This window comes from Pleurodeles waltl, chromosome 9, assembly GCF_031143425.1.
Source record: "Pleurodeles waltl isolate 20211129_DDA chromosome 9, aPleWal1.hap1.20221129, whole genome shotgun sequence".
NCBI classification, from domain to species: domain Eukaryota; kingdom Metazoa; phylum Chordata; class Amphibia; order Caudata; family Salamandridae; genus Pleurodeles; species Pleurodeles waltl.
In genome coordinates this window covers 120,911,177-120,928,199 of record NC_090448.1, presented here as the reverse complement: position 1 = coordinate 120,928,199, position 17,023 = coordinate 120,911,177, and the positions used below count along the sequence as shown (strand labels likewise).

Genomic DNA, 17,023 nt, shown 5'->3' with positions numbered 1-17,023 from the left:
TTCTCCCATTTGAATCCGTAGATGCTGTTTTTTCAACTCTGATAGTGCACTGAGACCTGCTAACCAGGCCCCAGTGCATGTGTTCTCTCTCTAAATTGTCACTTCATCCTTTTGTAAACCCCTGGTAAATGGTACCCAGGGCATACATGGTAAAGGGGTCACCAGTGCTGGAGCACAAGGTTGTTCCACCCTGGAGGACCCAGACAAACTAATGATGGCAGGCTTCCTATTGCAGACTGCAAGAGTTGTGCAAACTTCTCATGTTTGACTGTGCCCTCGCTAGCCTAGGAGTGGCACAGTCCCATGCACTGCCTCACATACATGTCAGACACTCCTACGGAAGGCCTGTACAGCTCAGGAGGCAGGGTGCATTACGTTTGAGGTGCAGGCATGCAAGTTTGGCCTTATATGCCTCTATAATGTCCTTTTCCTTAAGGTACACTATAAATGGAGGCCACACAATAGGACAGCATGGGACTTAAGCCCTGGTTTACTAGGGCTGCTAGCTCTATTATGGTACCACTTAGATATGCTGAGTTTGGTGTCAAACAACATGCCTTCTCTCCCCCAACATGAATTTCATGTCAAGGAATAGCTGGCATGCAGCCAGGTGGTGCACTAGAGATTACCCACTTGTTTTCACTCTCTTTTGTGCTCTGTAAGAGCAGCCCATGCTTCTTCCTGTGCTTGCTGCAGTCAAGACAGAGTGCTGACCTCCTGCCAGGCAGCAGGGGTCCTCCCATAGGTCAGATCAAAGAGCTGATGCGGGCAGAAAGTCACACTTCCCCTCTCCAACCGGACTAGTGAATAGGGCCATCAGGGCAGTGAGCTTCAAAGGCTGCACTGCCCCTGGTAGCCATCTGTGCTGTCCTTCAGCGAGGAAACAACCCTTGCCTTGCCCCCATGCACATTTGCTCATGGACAGGTGAGAAATTAGATTTACAGGACTGTGCACACCCCAGCAGGCTGACCACACCTCTCGGGTGGGCAGCCTGGTCTGTGCACTAAATGTTAGTTTCTGCCATCTTAGGAGTGGCAAAATAGATGGTTCTGGATAGTGAAGGGTGCTGTGTCCCACCACTAATGTCCACACCCCTATCTCTGCTAAATCCAGGGTTTAAGGGATAGCCCTCACCCCAGAACCTCAGATTTGATGGACTGACTTCAAGGAAGGAAACACAGAAGCTCTGCATCACCGACAACCGGACACTGTCCACTTCTCTAAAGCAAAAGAGGGAAATTCTGACCCTGAAGCAACAGACTGAGAACTGTGTGATTCACCTTCGTCCTTGGCTGAGACTCATCAGTCCCAACCAAAGGGACTCCTGTGGAAGTCAGAAGCACCCTCAGTCTATATTGTACTGGTGGCGCCAGTCCCGTTCAAACTGCAGGTAAAAAAGTGCTCTGCAACCAAAGAGTCGCCGACTATCAGACCTGCTGAGGGATCAACTGGATCCAGTTAGTGAAGTGCATTGTGGGAGTCGTAGTCCAGCCTTCCATGAAGTTACAGACCGCTACCACACTCCCCCAGACCTCCAGCTGTCTTCAAAGCATCTTGCTTGCTTACCGCTACCAAGGCTTGTTGGTCACCAGTAAGGTGACTGACCCCTTAATTTGATGCTGCAAAAGGAAAGCACTGCCCAGCACCTGTGATCAACATCAACAACAACCCCACAGCTGAGTTTTTGCATCCCCTTTCAGCAGCACCATGCATACGGTAAAATCAGCACCAGCGCAAGCTCTGTTCAGCACCATAGTGAGTCAGGACAACTCTGCACCCACACACCACAGACCTGGTAGAAGTGAACTGACTGTTGTGGCCTTGTCCCAGGGCCTGCACTAGCTTAACCCTGCAAGGGTACCCTGCCGCCTGACTCTCAGGTGGTAATCTGTCACAAACGGCATCCCTGCCATTGACTTCAATGGGAGTCCCTTCAGCACCATGGAGAGCCAGGGCACCTCTGCACCCAGACTCCATATGCATTGTAAAACTGCTCTGTCTGTCATGATCTGGTCCATAGGGGGGGGGCACTAGCTTAACCCCCAAGGGTTCCATGCAACTCATCTTTTAAGTGCATTTTTGCAGCACATGACACATTCACATTGACTTTAAGGCACTGTTTAAATGCCATTTCTGCAGGGATTTTCTATTGCTTCTAAAATCAATAGCTCCGGTTCTCCCGAACCTATACTGTTTGTTTTGGTGTCCAAATTTATATTTAAAAATGCACTATTTTTATAAATTGTTGTCAGCTTTCTTTCAAGTCATGTCAATTACTTATCATCCGTGTTTGTGCTTTGAAATGCTTAATACATGTTTCTCAAAGTAAAGTATGACTGCTCTTTACCACACTACCAGGACTGCGTTAAGGATTTACTAGTGTGAATCCAAGGACCATCTTTGTGGTATTTTAAGAGTATTACATGCTGCTGAGTAACCTCCACACCACATAATACTACACTTTCTGACAATAGTCCACAAAAATGCCTGAATAACAAACATTTTTTACAGAGTCTTATGCAATGGCCATTCTATATATTTATAAAGAACAGCTACAATTGACACTCTGAATATCATGAAGGTCAAGTAATTGGTGAATGCAGCACTATACAATCTATACACGACATAAAAGATAAAGGTAGTCAGTTCAGGGTGGAAAAATGTTTGAATCAAAATATTTTGGTAAACAATAACTCAAAGTTGTGCAAGTAAAAGAAAGATCAATGCCTTAATAGAAAGAGCTAGACTTTAAATTGCAAGCATTCTTTTTAAAGTGTCAAATATATAGTCAACAATTCATTAATTATATAGCATTATTTATTTATTTGGAGCTTTGTAACGTGCTGCTAACTACCTTGTGGTGGCCTCTGAGTGCTCTTGGGTGGATATCCCGAAGGTCATGTGAGTTGGGAAGATGAGTGTTGGATGATCACACCATCAAAATGGCCCCAACAAGTTGAAAAAGTGTTGTAGAGAGTAAACAGTTCTGAAAACATTGCCTATTCACCGTAAGAAGGTTTAGGTTTGTATAATAGGTTGAGGTCAATAAAGCAAATTTTCGGCTGTTCACCTCAATTTGTATATTTTTAGGACGGAAACTATAAATGGCTTGTGACATCAAGCTAAGAATACCAACTTACACAAAAATGTCAGTGACTGGCATACTTGTCTTGTATTAGAAAACATCTAAAGATTGTGTAATCTATGCGGAGGAGAATGTGAGGTTTTCAAAGGTAGAGGTAATGATTATACTAAGACATGGGCTGTGTGTGAAAAGGTTTCTGATGAGAAATGGGAGGTTGAACACTTTATTTTTGTTAGAATATATTACTACTGGTTCTTTGATGCTAAATGTGTTCAAGAGTTTTGTAATCATTGTATTTATTTATTTATTTGATTGATTGTTTATAAAGCACAAACCATCACTTACGGATGGGTGTCTAAGTGCACTAAATTGAGGAATACAGGGAACACAGCACTAACATGTAAGAAGGCTAAGACCTAATAACAGTGAGAAAAAAAAAAAAAATCAAACTAAAAGGCCAAAAAGCTTAGTAGTAGATATATGAATATTATGGTCTGAGAAAATAAACTATCCCTAACCAGACAGAATCTTCTTGAGTCTTTTCCTAAACAGTGGATTTTCCATAGTATGTTTTAGTTTTCTTAGATAAAGTGGGAGACAGTTACAATGCTTAGGACCCACAACTCCTAAATGCTATACCTCTAGTTTTCTGTTTATGGAATCAAACAGTACTGAAATATTTGGAGTCAATAGATCCAGAATTTCCAATAAGCTATACTTAAAAGCACCCTGCTGGTGGAGAATAAAATAAACAGTCCAGGGAATAAGGTTCAGGCCATTAAACAGAATCCTCTGCTTGACGGAGAGCCAGGGAATACATTTTCTAGCTTCATAAACACAGATCACAGGTGTGGGGGTCACAGTTGAGATGAAATACAGGATACCATAGTTATCATTCCACAATAATTAAAGTATGTCCAGTCATAATTGTTAGCTTGTTAAAAATAACACTTGTGACTTAATGGCTGTAAAATATAGAACCAAGCAATATGAATCACCAAATCAATAAAGCAAACACATGACAAATGAATTACACTTAGCAGCTAGACACTCACCTTACACTCAATGTATACTCTATGCATTTATTAATTGATCATTAACACTGAAGAGAACACTGACGGTAATGATTTTCAGGAAAAATAAAGCCATCAACCATATGATGCATGCATTCTTTAGGGAATGATAGGACTCCACCCAATAAATAGATGTGTCTCTGAATTTTTAATAAAATGTTACTCATCTGAGAAAGCTGCTTTGTTCCCCAGTTCATGAGTAGGGTTTGACGGTACCTTTGAAACTGGATAGCTGCAACCCACAGTCGCTAATATCACCGAGTCAATGGCTTCATATCCAACAGAACAGATATTGGCACTGAAGTGGGACAGACTGGGATATAGCCTTCAAGGAAGATAGGCATTTAGACCCAAAGGCATAAATTGAAAACTCAAGGACCATTCTGGATCTTATACAAGTTCTAGATCTGCCTAGCTAGCAGGCCAGTTAAGTGCTGAACCTCTCCACACACTATATTTGAAGTGTTTATTTTCCACTTTGTTTTTGGACTGTTCATTCTACTCCACTTGCATGGAATTACATTTTGATATCCTTCTCATGTTTCACTTCTCACCATCTTCTAGGACCACATTGTTTCATAAGCTCTAATAATTTTCTCATGACCATGAAGTTTTCATTTACCCTTTCTGGTTTGTGTACATTATTTAACAGGCAGTCACACATTTTCCTTAAACTTCCTTCTCATCGCTCTACTATGTACATCTTCCCTTGGCATATTTGTTCTACATTCTTACCTATCCACCTGGGATAATACTTAGAGCCTGGAACTCTACCTCTTAGCAAACTAAAATAAATGTAATCCATGATAGAATAAGAGATATTCCTATAATTCTCTACCCTGCCATTCCTAATCAAATTCACACTGTTTTGTCAGCTGCAAACATTTGCCTAAAATGTGAATAAAATGCTCTATTAAATCATCTTCTCTCAGATAGTAGAGCATATTCATGTGATGCTTTATTCATTGCAATGTAAAAACTTTCAATTGACTCTGACATAATTTATTATTCATTGTTAATCATCAGAATATCTGGGTAATGTTCTCTCAAACAAACTTTACCTTAGGACAATTTGAATAGGAATGATCATCATTACTGCATAATTTCATTCCACTAAATTGATCACAAATGCCACAAATGCCCAAACCTTCACTTTGCTTGGGTCCTATCAGATATTATCTGTGGTGATAGGACTAATTTGCACACCTGCATGTTCCAAGCTTGAATGTAGTCACAGAATATTAGTCTGCAAAAGCTGTCATTTGTAAGTGTCTTCACTTCTCTAATGATTGCAAGTCTCAGGTCAGTAAATCCCAACCCTATCAATCTTCCAAAAAAGGTTTTCAATACATAAGAGATTCCTGATGTATTGATTAACTAAAGAATATTGCTATTCATAATCTCCTGCAAAACACGATCACTGGGTGACATTTTGTCTGAGATCTACTTTGACCCTGGAGGGAGCAATTGGCTAATGGAGGAGTCAAAGGGTTTTGTTAAAAGCAATGCCTCCAAGGCCTGACAATACAGACAAAATTGTAAACCCTATAGAGCATTTGAAGGACAAACCATCACGAAACAGGATAGAATAACCTGCAATATTGAATATGTTGTTTATGTTCTAGAATGTGGTTGTGGCAAGCTTTACATTGGTAGCATGATTAAAAAACTGAAAATAAGAATTCTCCAGCACATGATAGCAATCAAGAGCTACCCCATGGCCAATCATTTTGAAGATCAAAGCTTATCCATGATGTGGCAATAGGGAGGGAACAACTGAGAAGGGAGAAATCAAAATTAATCTTAATCTTAGGTACAGAGGCACCATGTATGTTAATAGATCTATTGATTATGATGGGACATTGTGAATGCCAATATACCAATATGTTTTATTAACCGTCTTATTGACTCCATGATGTGAAGGGGAGATAGATTGAATTTTTGTTTTGGTTCATAGATATGGTTGCGTGATTTGTACACTGGAACAAGGAAAATGCTATAGATGTGCATGTTAATGGTGACTCATACTAGGAAGGCCTACATTTTTCTCTTCCCTTTGATACATTGTAAGTTGGACATTTGGCACCTTGATTAGATATCTGGCACTTTATCTCTGTAGGCACCAGGAGGAGGATAGGAGCATCCCTGAGAAGGTTTCACAGGGGAGGACTATTTATCTTCCTCCCCTCTTTCCCTCTGATTAATGGTAAAGTAAATACTGGCCATTTTAACTGAACTGCCAATTCTTTATTCTGACATGACCCTTTCTTTGATGGATGATTAACTAATAACTTGCCACTTTAAATGCACACCAGACTCATTATCCTGACATGACTATTGAGGGGCGGATGTGTCTTTCCCTTTATCATCTATTTGGCATTGTTACACAACATTGAGCCCTTCATCCCTATCAAATGAACATAAGCATTTGAGCACAGGGGAGGTTCTATCAAATTTGAGTAAAGTCTATCAATGGGAAATATATACCAGGTATGTCACTCAATGTCATAATTGTTTTGTCAGGGAGCCATCTCAGGACTAATTGTTTGGCACTTTAATTGAGCCAGTGAAACAATTAGCTAGTTGAGCAGCAAGCTCTTCGATTATGTATCGAGATGTTATGTGGCACCTGGCACATTGCATTCAGCACTTTAGTTCTACACCAGGACTTTAGGTTTATCATGAACACGGTCAATGGTAAGCACATTAATTGTTTACCTAAACTTCAGTGCAGTACATCTATGTACAGAAAGTCCATAAAAGCATCTATCTTGATGCCTGGGACCTTCATATGTTAGTATGGGATGAGTGCAATAAAAGAGTTTTGAGGTGGAGTAGAACTATAATAGGCATTATGCACTTTACTCTTCAAAGGATGTTAAATGATTGATAAATGAGCAGTTGATGCCTTATTTGTGATTTAGTGTCTCATGTACTGAAGAACTAGGAATCTGATGAGGAATTGCTAACATGATTAGGTATTGTGATAATAAGAAATGTGTACTCAATAGATATGTGTCCTAATTGGACTGCTGAGAGCTTGTGTCACGAGTGGCCATGTACAAACACCCTTCTCTTGGGAGAGCGGATAGCAGAGGTATACTGAGCATCATCAGATGCTATTAAAGGACTAGTGCAACAGAATAATGTCAATATGGAGGGACAACATTGGAATCAGCATCATCCACCTCTCCAATGAGGAGTTCCTTCCTCCCTCTCCTTACCTTTATTTAAAATGCATTTTTGTTTAAATGTTTTGGTCCAAATTATTACTGAACGGTGGGAGTGCCAGCACTAGGAATTGCAGTATCAAGATGGATAACTCAGTTGGCAATTTGAATCTGATGCATTATTTATATGTCACTCTAACTCTGAAAGGGTTTTGTTTTGACTCATTCTTGGTGCTCCCTTGTGTCTGGACACAGCTAAACCTCTCTGAAGAGCTATAATGATAGCAAAGCACATGTTAGGGGTTGCTTTTACTCATTCCAGGTTGGTTTCAACGGTATTTTACCAATTCAAAGATATAATAATGTGCCTGGAGCGGTGAAAGGCTTTTGTAATTTACAGCTCGGCAAGGATAGCACTGTGCTAATTGTATGCTTAAAGGCTTTACTTTATAAATGGCAAAAGAATACTGCATTTTCTAATTCGACATGGATTGCACTGTGCTAATCACAAGCTTAAAAACTTTGTTAGAAAAACAGACATTAGAGGTGAGGAAATCTAGAGTGCCACTGTTGTTGTAGGGTGCTCTATACTGGAGTTGTTCTCTACCTAAACTTGGAAACTACCCAAATTCACTCTTCTTCTTTGCATAATTTATGCGTCAATCTGAAAGGGTTTCGATTTTATATTTTGATATAAATATATATATAAATATATATATATATATATATATATATATATATATATATATATATATATATATATATATCCAGTAGAAGGCGTTAGCCAAAACGCGTTGACATTCCAGATTTGTTTGGGAGCAGCACTGCACTTTCACTTTATTTGGAATAAAATATATGAACATCTATGAATATAAAGATCGTCTCTTTCATGGGATGGCAGTTGTGAAATTATATTATGGTGCAGCCGTATGATGAGCAAAATCTCATTATTTTGGAACATACATATATATTTTACCAGTCCAAAGCTGTAATACTGTGCCTGGAGTTGTAAATAGCTTTTGTCATTTTACAGCTCGGCAAGGTTTACACTGTGTCAAACCTATGCTTAAATAATTTGCTGTACAAATGGCAAAACACTTTGTCACTATCTAGCTCGGCGTGGATAGCACTGTGCTGATCCTATGCTTAAAAACTTTGCTAGATAAACAGACATTTGAGGTGAGCAAATCTAGAGTGTCGCTGGTGTTGCAGGGTGCTCCTTACTAGAGCTGCTCTCCACCTAAACTTGGGAACTACCCAGAGTTCTCTATTCTTTTTGTATATATATACATATATATATATATATATATATATATATATATATATATATATATATATCTACACACACAAATAGTTATAGTTAGGAGCAAGTTCCCATAAGAGAAGCATTTTGTGTTTTGCAAATATTTTGTTGCCAAAGTTATCAAAGCTAGTTTGCCACTTACTTCAACTGTTGTCTTGAAATTTTCAGGGTGCTTCATCAAGAGTAAGCCAGGAAAAGAAAGGGGGGGGGGTGTGTGGGGAAAAATGCTTTTTCCCCATGCAATTTCCATAGGTATTATTAGACATGACTACAGTATGAGCCGCTAGACGGAATTGCACCACATTTGGCAGAAAGCTAGCTCTTGGTCCAGAAGGAGCCCTTTTTGTTATTTTGTGCAAAACTGTTCAGTCGTTTTTGAGTTATTGAAATAAAGACAAATATAGATATCTAGGGATGCAGATTCTCCGCAATTGTATCAAATCTCATGCTGAGATCTTATTGGCTGACAACACTTCAACCAGGAAGTATTGGCTGCCATTTTGGGAAACGGACTGAGCTGAGTCCCCCCAAAAAAGTAAAAAAGAAATAAAAGGGGGCAGGGTAGGAATACCCTGACCCCTAGACCCGATGATGGGGTCACCCCGCCTGGCCAAAAGCATTTTTTTAATTTTCTCTTTCAAAATTGCAGTGGATTCATGAATTCATGCATGAGCCAGGTCCCAGGGACTTATATAAAGATATGTTATGAGGAGGGGGTGCATGCAGCCCCCTCACAATGGCGGATATGGGCCCCAGGGGCTGCTACCTCTTATCCCTTTAAAAACAGCGGGGGCTGCGTGGACCCTCCTCCTTGCTAATAAATTGCCCTGGAGACTACCGCCTCCCCGGGGAAAAAGGAATTTTCAAATGGAGAGAGTGGCCCCCCTCCCGTGCCATATTTGGCCCTGGGCACCATCACCTCCCCTAGGCATGATCACATTTTAACTAGGATGGGGGTCATGTGGCCCTCTCCAGGGACATTTCCAGCCCCAGGGGACCACCACCTCCCCCAGGCTGGCCCTAAATAAATAAAGGAGGGGCAGAGTGGCCTCCCTCTTGGAGCCATCAATGGCCCTGGTGACTGCCATCAACTGGGCCAGCTTTCTATGTCCAGAGGTGTCCACCAGACATCGTGGTTTGCTGTCATTTGGAGGGAGCTTTGACAGCTCCTGCCAAGCAAGAGCAACCTGTAAGTCTTCTTCCAGTGGGCCGGAGCAGGAAAGCTGCTGCTCCTGCTTGCAGGGAGTAGACTTTTCAGCTGTTTTCCTGTCTGCTACAAAACAGGCAGGAAAACAGATTAAACAATTGCTCCTGTATGCTGGGAGCACCATTTTTGCTGCTCCCTGCATGCGGGAGCAACGAGACCAAAGGAAATTGAGGTTCGACCCCATGGTCTATGCAAGACTTTGTAGAAATAGTCCCATTGCCAAAATTACCCCACACATGGTCACTGGAGGCATTATCTTGTGAGGCTTTACGGAGAGGTAGTGTAGAATGTGCACTATACATTTAGGCAATGAGGTAGCACTTACTAATTAGCAGTAGAAAGCTCTCCAGTTGGAGAAACATTTTCTGCAAAACTGTGTACTCTTCAAGAATAAATAAGTAGGTGAGGATTTATTTTGACACAGATGCTCATTTCACATAAGTTAAACATCAACGAGAAGCACTTACAAATATAAACATAGCAGGTGCCCCAGTTGAAACTTCACATATGTAGAGGACAAATCCTCCCAACTTATTAAACTTATCCAAGGCAAAGCGAACGTGTTTTCTCTGCAATTTGTGTACAGCCAAACCTCTGCCACACATGGCAAAATGGCATGCGTGTCACGAGGTTTGATGCCTACAGGATCGGGTGCCTATCCGGGGTAGGTTGCAGTCTGAAGGCCGTGTCCAGTGAGGGTTGGATTAATATAAGCTAGTTTAATATTACCTAATGTTAAAAAAACTTTGAAATTCATTAAAAAAGCAAAGGTTACAGGGATGCTATAGTTTGGAAATAGAATTTAAAAAAAACTTAAAATTCTCTAAAAAAAGTTAGATGGACATTATAGTTAGGTTCATGTTTTTCACACACAAAACAATAGAAATTCAGCAGTTGTAGTTATACTTATACTTATCTGGAGAAACTAACTTGCCCTGTAAAGTAACTTTAGGCTGTGAGTTATAGTTTCTTATCATAAGTATAACTCTAAGTATAACAGTAACTACTGATTTTATATGGTTTCGTGTGCATATAACATGCCTCTAACCTTTGTCTTTTTAGTGAATTTATATATATGTTTGATATGTTGTTTATATGATGAAGTTTTGTAAGACATGGCACTTGTACTTATGGGTTTTACTTTTATATATATTTTATATATTGTTTTTGCAGGCCAGAAAAAGTTCATTTTTGAATGAAACATGTTGGCTGAGGCTGTGTCTGATTTTATATGAGAAAAGAAACTAGATTTATTAAGAAATAAAGAAGATATAAGAACTATCAACAATATAATTGGACTTCTGTAAATTACTGTGCTTTATTTTGAGTGCACCACTATTCTCAATTCCTTGAATTTGTCTGCTTAGTGGAGGTACCTTTGGCAGCTGGTACTATGTACATGTGCACCAAGTTTGAAAGCCTGGCAGTGCTTGAGATGTGCGATTAGTAGGTCCTAGCTGCCACAGTGTGTATTTTTGGATGATTGAGATTAGGGTAGGCTACTTATTTGTGTTCATTGCCTTGTGTGCAATCAAAGTGTTCTAGATAGTACTCAATTTGCAGCTGTGAATGTCTCCTCAGTTCGAGAGACCCTTAAAGAAAAGTTTGGAGGAACACCCGTCAAAAAAGTTACAAAAATGGAAAGGATGGGACGTCTGATGCCATCCGCCGTGGACTATATCTTGCCTTTACAAAAGGGAATCAGGCACACATTTCTACAGAAAGGTTTAGCACTGAACTGCAATGGAATACATTAGGAAGTGCTGCACAATTATCAAATAATGAATCAGCATTATTCACTGTGTCTATTGATCAGTAGCTTTATCTGATAGTGCCATGTGCTTCTAGTGTGCAACTGTCCACAATTCATATATCACTCCTAAGTGGTTTGTAATGAGTAACTGTTGCATAGTTTTAGCATGTATGCAACACGCTTATAGATTCAGTTTTGATAGTATGGTTGTAGTCTATTTAGTAATATAACATTGCAAAAAAGGCCCAGTAGAAGGGAACAGAAACTCCCACAGGATGTACGAGGAAAAAGGATTTTCCTTTTAGAAAAACCCTCACACCCCAGGTTTACCCCTTGGTGTCATGCTTCCTCCCATTCCGCTGCGGAATGGGGCATGCCAACGAAATACTTGGGGGCACTGATGTAGTCACGTCAATGTGAATCAAATGAGGGATAGGAGAGGTAGGGTCTTGGATAAGTTAAAAATACCTGCCTCCTAGTGGTTCCAATAGTGTAATAGCTCTCCTGCAGACAGTATGGCTGAAAAGGGGCTATGGATGTTGGGTATACCATGTACCTTCCTTCCAGGTCTACATATTTCAGAACCTTACCCCTAAGCTCCTCCTCAGGACCAAGGTTGAGTCCCTGGTTCCACTTTTTGTATAACCACCACTACTGTAAGTATAAATAACATATGCTACATGATAAGGTGCAAGTCACCTAACTAATGTGGTGTCTTCAAATGATACCTATCTTATATGATGTCTGACAATGATACCTGTGAACATGTAAAGGGATATAGTTATCATAGCCCTCTATCATATTGGGCTACTATACATATTGCTTGTGGGTGTGGTGCCACACATTAGCAAACTACACAGACGTGAAAAGGCACACGTGATAATCAAGATATGAGCACCAATAAATCTTCATAATGGACATTACGAGACAAACTGCACATAAAAAAAGTAAAGCACGCACCAAAGCACACTAGGTGCATGCATGACCTACTCAATAGTATGCTGGCTATTGTATTGTAGATCTGCCGGGAGGTGGGTGTGCTTGTAGTAACACTCTAAAGATTTGGCAAAGCGTTAGGGTACACAGTTCTTTTATCTTGGTCAGCGCCCGTGAAGTGATGTTAAAAATTAAATTAGCACTTACTTCCTCAAAGAGATACTCCTGCTCGTCACCTAATGCTCACCTCCCCGGGATCTGAATCTTACGGGCACAGGTGAGAACCAGGTTTGATAAACTCCAGTGTTCGCGTCTCAGCGTGCTGTGATGTGGTGAAGTGTTGCAGCATTAGAGCGCTAACCTTCTAAGATGGTGGCCTCCCATGCCAAAAGGGAGGTAAGCGAGGGCCTTTAAAGTTAGGTGTCCCTGGGAGTGCCTTAGGGGGCCTGTTCTGACACGGAGGTTGCGAAAAGGGATGGAAGAAGGTGGCTACATGTTGTGGGGCACTTTATAAAAGGCACCACAGAGGTGCATTTGGCACAAAAATAAAAAATAAAACCGGGCAAATTCTTTATAAGCCTCTAGGGTGGACCTGTCCTTCTCAGAGGTGTATAACTGAATGATAGCCATTATGATGTCAATGCTACATCATCTGGCTCCATAGGATGTGCTCATTTAGTTCTATCTGGTGTGTGCGTAATTTATAGACCCACCATTGTTCTCTTTCGAAAAGTATGGACTCACAATTAATGACTTTTTGATGTTCCAGGATAACCCACTGGTAGTCCTCTACTGTGTGTGCTTTCTGTATATAGTGAGTGGACATTTTAGTAGTGCCCCGTCCGCATCTATGGTTACTGTGATGTTCGTAGATACGAGTCCTAACCTTGCGGGTGGTCATTCCGACATAGTGTAGGTTACATGGTCAAGAGATCATGTACACTGTTTGTTGAGTGTTGCAGTTGATGAAGTCTCTGATGTCCCATGTCGTGTTGTCGTTGAAGGTAACCTTTTTGGTGACTTTCTTTAGATGGCATACACTGCAACCACCACATGGGTAGTGTCCTGTGGGTGATGGTAAGTGATTGGTTACGTCTGGTTTCTTGCGTGAATGATGTGGACGGGTGTGCAAAAGCATATCTCTAAGACCTTTGCCCCGCTTATGTGAGAACATGTGTTTGGGGATATTCCATGAGCCGCTATTGAGGATACGCCAGTGTTTGTTGATAATCTTGCTTACTTGATTGGAGGCTATATTGAATGTTGTGATGCATATCGGTCTTTCCTCCTTTTCCTTTTGAGGAGGGGTATCCAACAGAGCTTCTCTGTTGTTATTGCAAGCTCGTTTAATGGCTTGATTGATTATCCTGGGGGGGTACTTCCTTGCCTCCAGCATCGATGCTAACTTTTGAGCTTGCGTCTTGTAATATGCTATCTCTGAGGATCCTGCAAAGCACCCAGAGGCCCATTGAAAACACTGGGAGCCTCCTTTTAACGCCTGCTCTTAGCAGGCTTTAAAAATGCCAATAGAAATGACAGATATTTCTTTGAGACATTTTTTTACCTCCCCCCAGCGCTGAAACGCCCCCCTTGCATACATTATGGCTGGCGCAGGCATGATGTGGCGCAAGGCTTTACAAAGTGGCGTAAGCATTGGTCCACTTTGTAAATATTGTGCAGCGTTTTTGGCCTTCCAATGACACATTAGCATAAAACATGAGGGTAATGTGGCGTTGGAATGGCTCTAGGCCCTCCTAAATCCGGGCCAATATGTTTTCTGCTTTAAAGACTATGGGCCTGATTCTAACTTTGGAGGACGGTGTTAAACCGTCCCAAAAGTGGCGGATATACCACCTACCGTATTACGAGTCCATTATATCCTATGGAACTCGTAATACGGTAGGTGGTATATCCGCCACTTTTGGGACGGTTTAACACCGTCCTCCAAAGTTAGAATCAGGCCCTATTTCTTTTTTTGTAATTCATATTCTTTTAAATATATGTTGTAATGTTTTTGCATATAGTCTACACTCCAACAGTTTCTAATGGAACTGTGTAAAACGCTAGTTCAGATTTCTAATGTGTGCTGTCTTTGGAGAAAGGGTAAAGGGGACTTCAATACTTGGTCTCTGACAGGTGATGTTATGCTTCTAATGTGAACTCCCTCTAGGTGAATTAACTGGATTTTATGGGATGCAACCTGTCCGTTTGCCCCACTCTGAATGGTTAATTGGTGCACCTACATTTCCTAGGTGCCGGGTATAATCTATTGAGTATGATCAGGAAAGACTCTCTTAAGCAAAAAGTGTTCAGTAAGATATTCTATCTTTATCCTTAAACACTAGTGAAGTCAGAAGTCTGCAATGAACTGGTCTGTTGATGTAGCAAGGGCTGGAGTATGATTTACATTTTGATTGTCCTACCCTTCAAATATGTTGTATATCCTCTGCTAACATTGCTAAAGCAAGTTTATTAGTGTGTGTTTCTACACTTCACAATGTAGAAGGAAATAACAATGTGCTGCAGGAACAGGAGCACAATCTGACTTAGATTTTTTTGTTTGTTTTACAGCTGCCTCTCAATCTTTTTTGTATCAAGTATCATCCCATCGTAAGTTTCTTACATTTTATATTTCTTTCCCTGCATGAAAAAAAAGACACCGCTGGAGATAGTGAGCTGTATCCCTTTAGAAGTGAGCAAACAACAAGAAGGCAATGACTTTTATACGTCGTTTTATTTTAATGACATGTTGAAATCAGAACAACATTTTTTTAAATTTAGCTCAGAAACTTGTATGATGTTCTTGTTTGAAGATCTGTGGGGTCTTGTTAAAGATCCTATACATTATTCACAATATTTTTCACCTGATGATCTGAAGGTCCTCACATTATTTGCTGGGATCGACTTTGATTTGAGCTTCTGGACTACTATGATGTGTTATGAAATGCGAACGAAGATGGACTTGTTTATCTAATGATAATTAGGCTTATATAAAGTTGAAAACTGTCTCAATATGCGACTTTTTAATTTTAAAAAATTCACAGGATTTGCCCATTGTCAAGCTCATAAAGGTTTTTAAAAAATTTTAGGCAATAACATTAGGTGTGGCTTCAAAGTGCTAACACAAGCAAACATAGGCATGCACAAACGCTGTTTGATGTTTTACCACATTTAAGCTGGATCTTTTGGATTTGCCATCGCTTTTAGGTTTACAGCAACAGTTGATCTGCAAGGTCTCTAGAACATTGAATAAAATTAATTAAAAGATCTTGAATACAACAATCGTATAATGATGGCCCAACTAAATTAAACAAAAAAGTGATTGTGTTGTTACTGGCAATAATGAAGCATATGATCACTGCTCTAATAAGAAATTACGACTCTTTCATTTGAGCGTTTAAAAAATATTTTTAAAACATCTCTACTGCAGAAGGATGAAACCACACCCTAAATTAGAAGTTGCAACATTGTATGTTCCAGAAAAGTTGTGTTCTTGTATTCTTTTTAATGCTGCTGAGTGCTCACTCTGAGGCTGCTGTACCATAGTTGGTATAAATAGGTATGAAGCGCAGAATCTGTCAATGTGTGACAGTGGTACGTGAGAGCTTTGTAAATATGACACGTTGCTGTACCCTTCTGTTACAGAGACCTGAACTTATTTATGCAAAATGGAAAGCTGTATTTCACTGTTCAAGGTCTGTGGTTTTTTTAGAAACTGACAAGCTAGATTTTTTTAATCTGAAATGTCAGGGGTAATTCTTGCTGATTAAGGTTTCGGTTGATCAGTACCCAAGGGCTATTACTGTTCTGGTTGCTATTTCATGAGATTTGTGGATGCATTTATTCTTTTACATTTACAAAGCCTTAGAATAAGCATGTTTACTGATGTAATCTATCTGCTGCTAATCATCCTGGGCCTGATTCACAAAGGTAAATGTACACATTTGTGCAAGTTTACAATTGTTGTAGCCGGAAGGCATTGCAGGGCATAGTTATAATGCCCTCACGCCAACTTGCGCCACATTAACGTCATTATTTTTTACATTAATGTGGCCCAACCAGGCCAAAATCCCCCTGTCATATTTACAGGGTGGCGCAATGCATGCATTGTGCCACTCTCTAACCCTTTGAGCTACATTATGCCTGCCCCAGGCATAATGTATGTAAGGAGGGCGTTCCCCCATTAGGGGAGCCAGAAAAATGGCGTAAGGAAATCTCTGAGATTTCCTTGCGCCATTTTTTTGGGCACTTTTAACGCCTGCTCATGAGCAGGTGTTAAAAGGGGGCTTCCATTCTTTAGAATGGGGCCCTATGTACTCTGCAGGAGTAGTGCCAATATTTTGGCCTTCTCCTGTAGAGTACATCAGTAGCTCCATGAGAAATTACGCTATTGTCCCCTTCCCTGCGCACACATATTGGCGCACACATATTGGCGCACACATAGTGGCGGTAGGGTGGTGCTAGGGGGCGCAGGGAAAGTGGCGCTGCACTCGGT

General features: G+C 40.5%; 1 protein-coding gene across 1 annotated transcript in view; it reads left to right on the top strand.

Annotated features, from left to right (window-relative positions):
* Positions 1-17,023, top strand: part of LOC138259000 (inter-alpha-trypsin inhibitor heavy chain H3-like) — a 554,189-nt gene that overhangs the window by 476,024 nt on the left and 61,142 nt on the right. Inside the window, exons 15-17 of the mRNA XM_069206373.1 lie at positions 1,335-1,349; positions 2,741-2,776; positions 12,190-12,207. Of these exons, the coding sequence (XP_069062474.1) occupies positions 1,335-1,349; positions 2,741-2,776; positions 12,190-12,207 (69 nt within the window). The remainder of the gene's footprint in view (positions 1-1,334; positions 1,350-2,740; positions 2,777-12,189; positions 12,208-17,023) is intronic.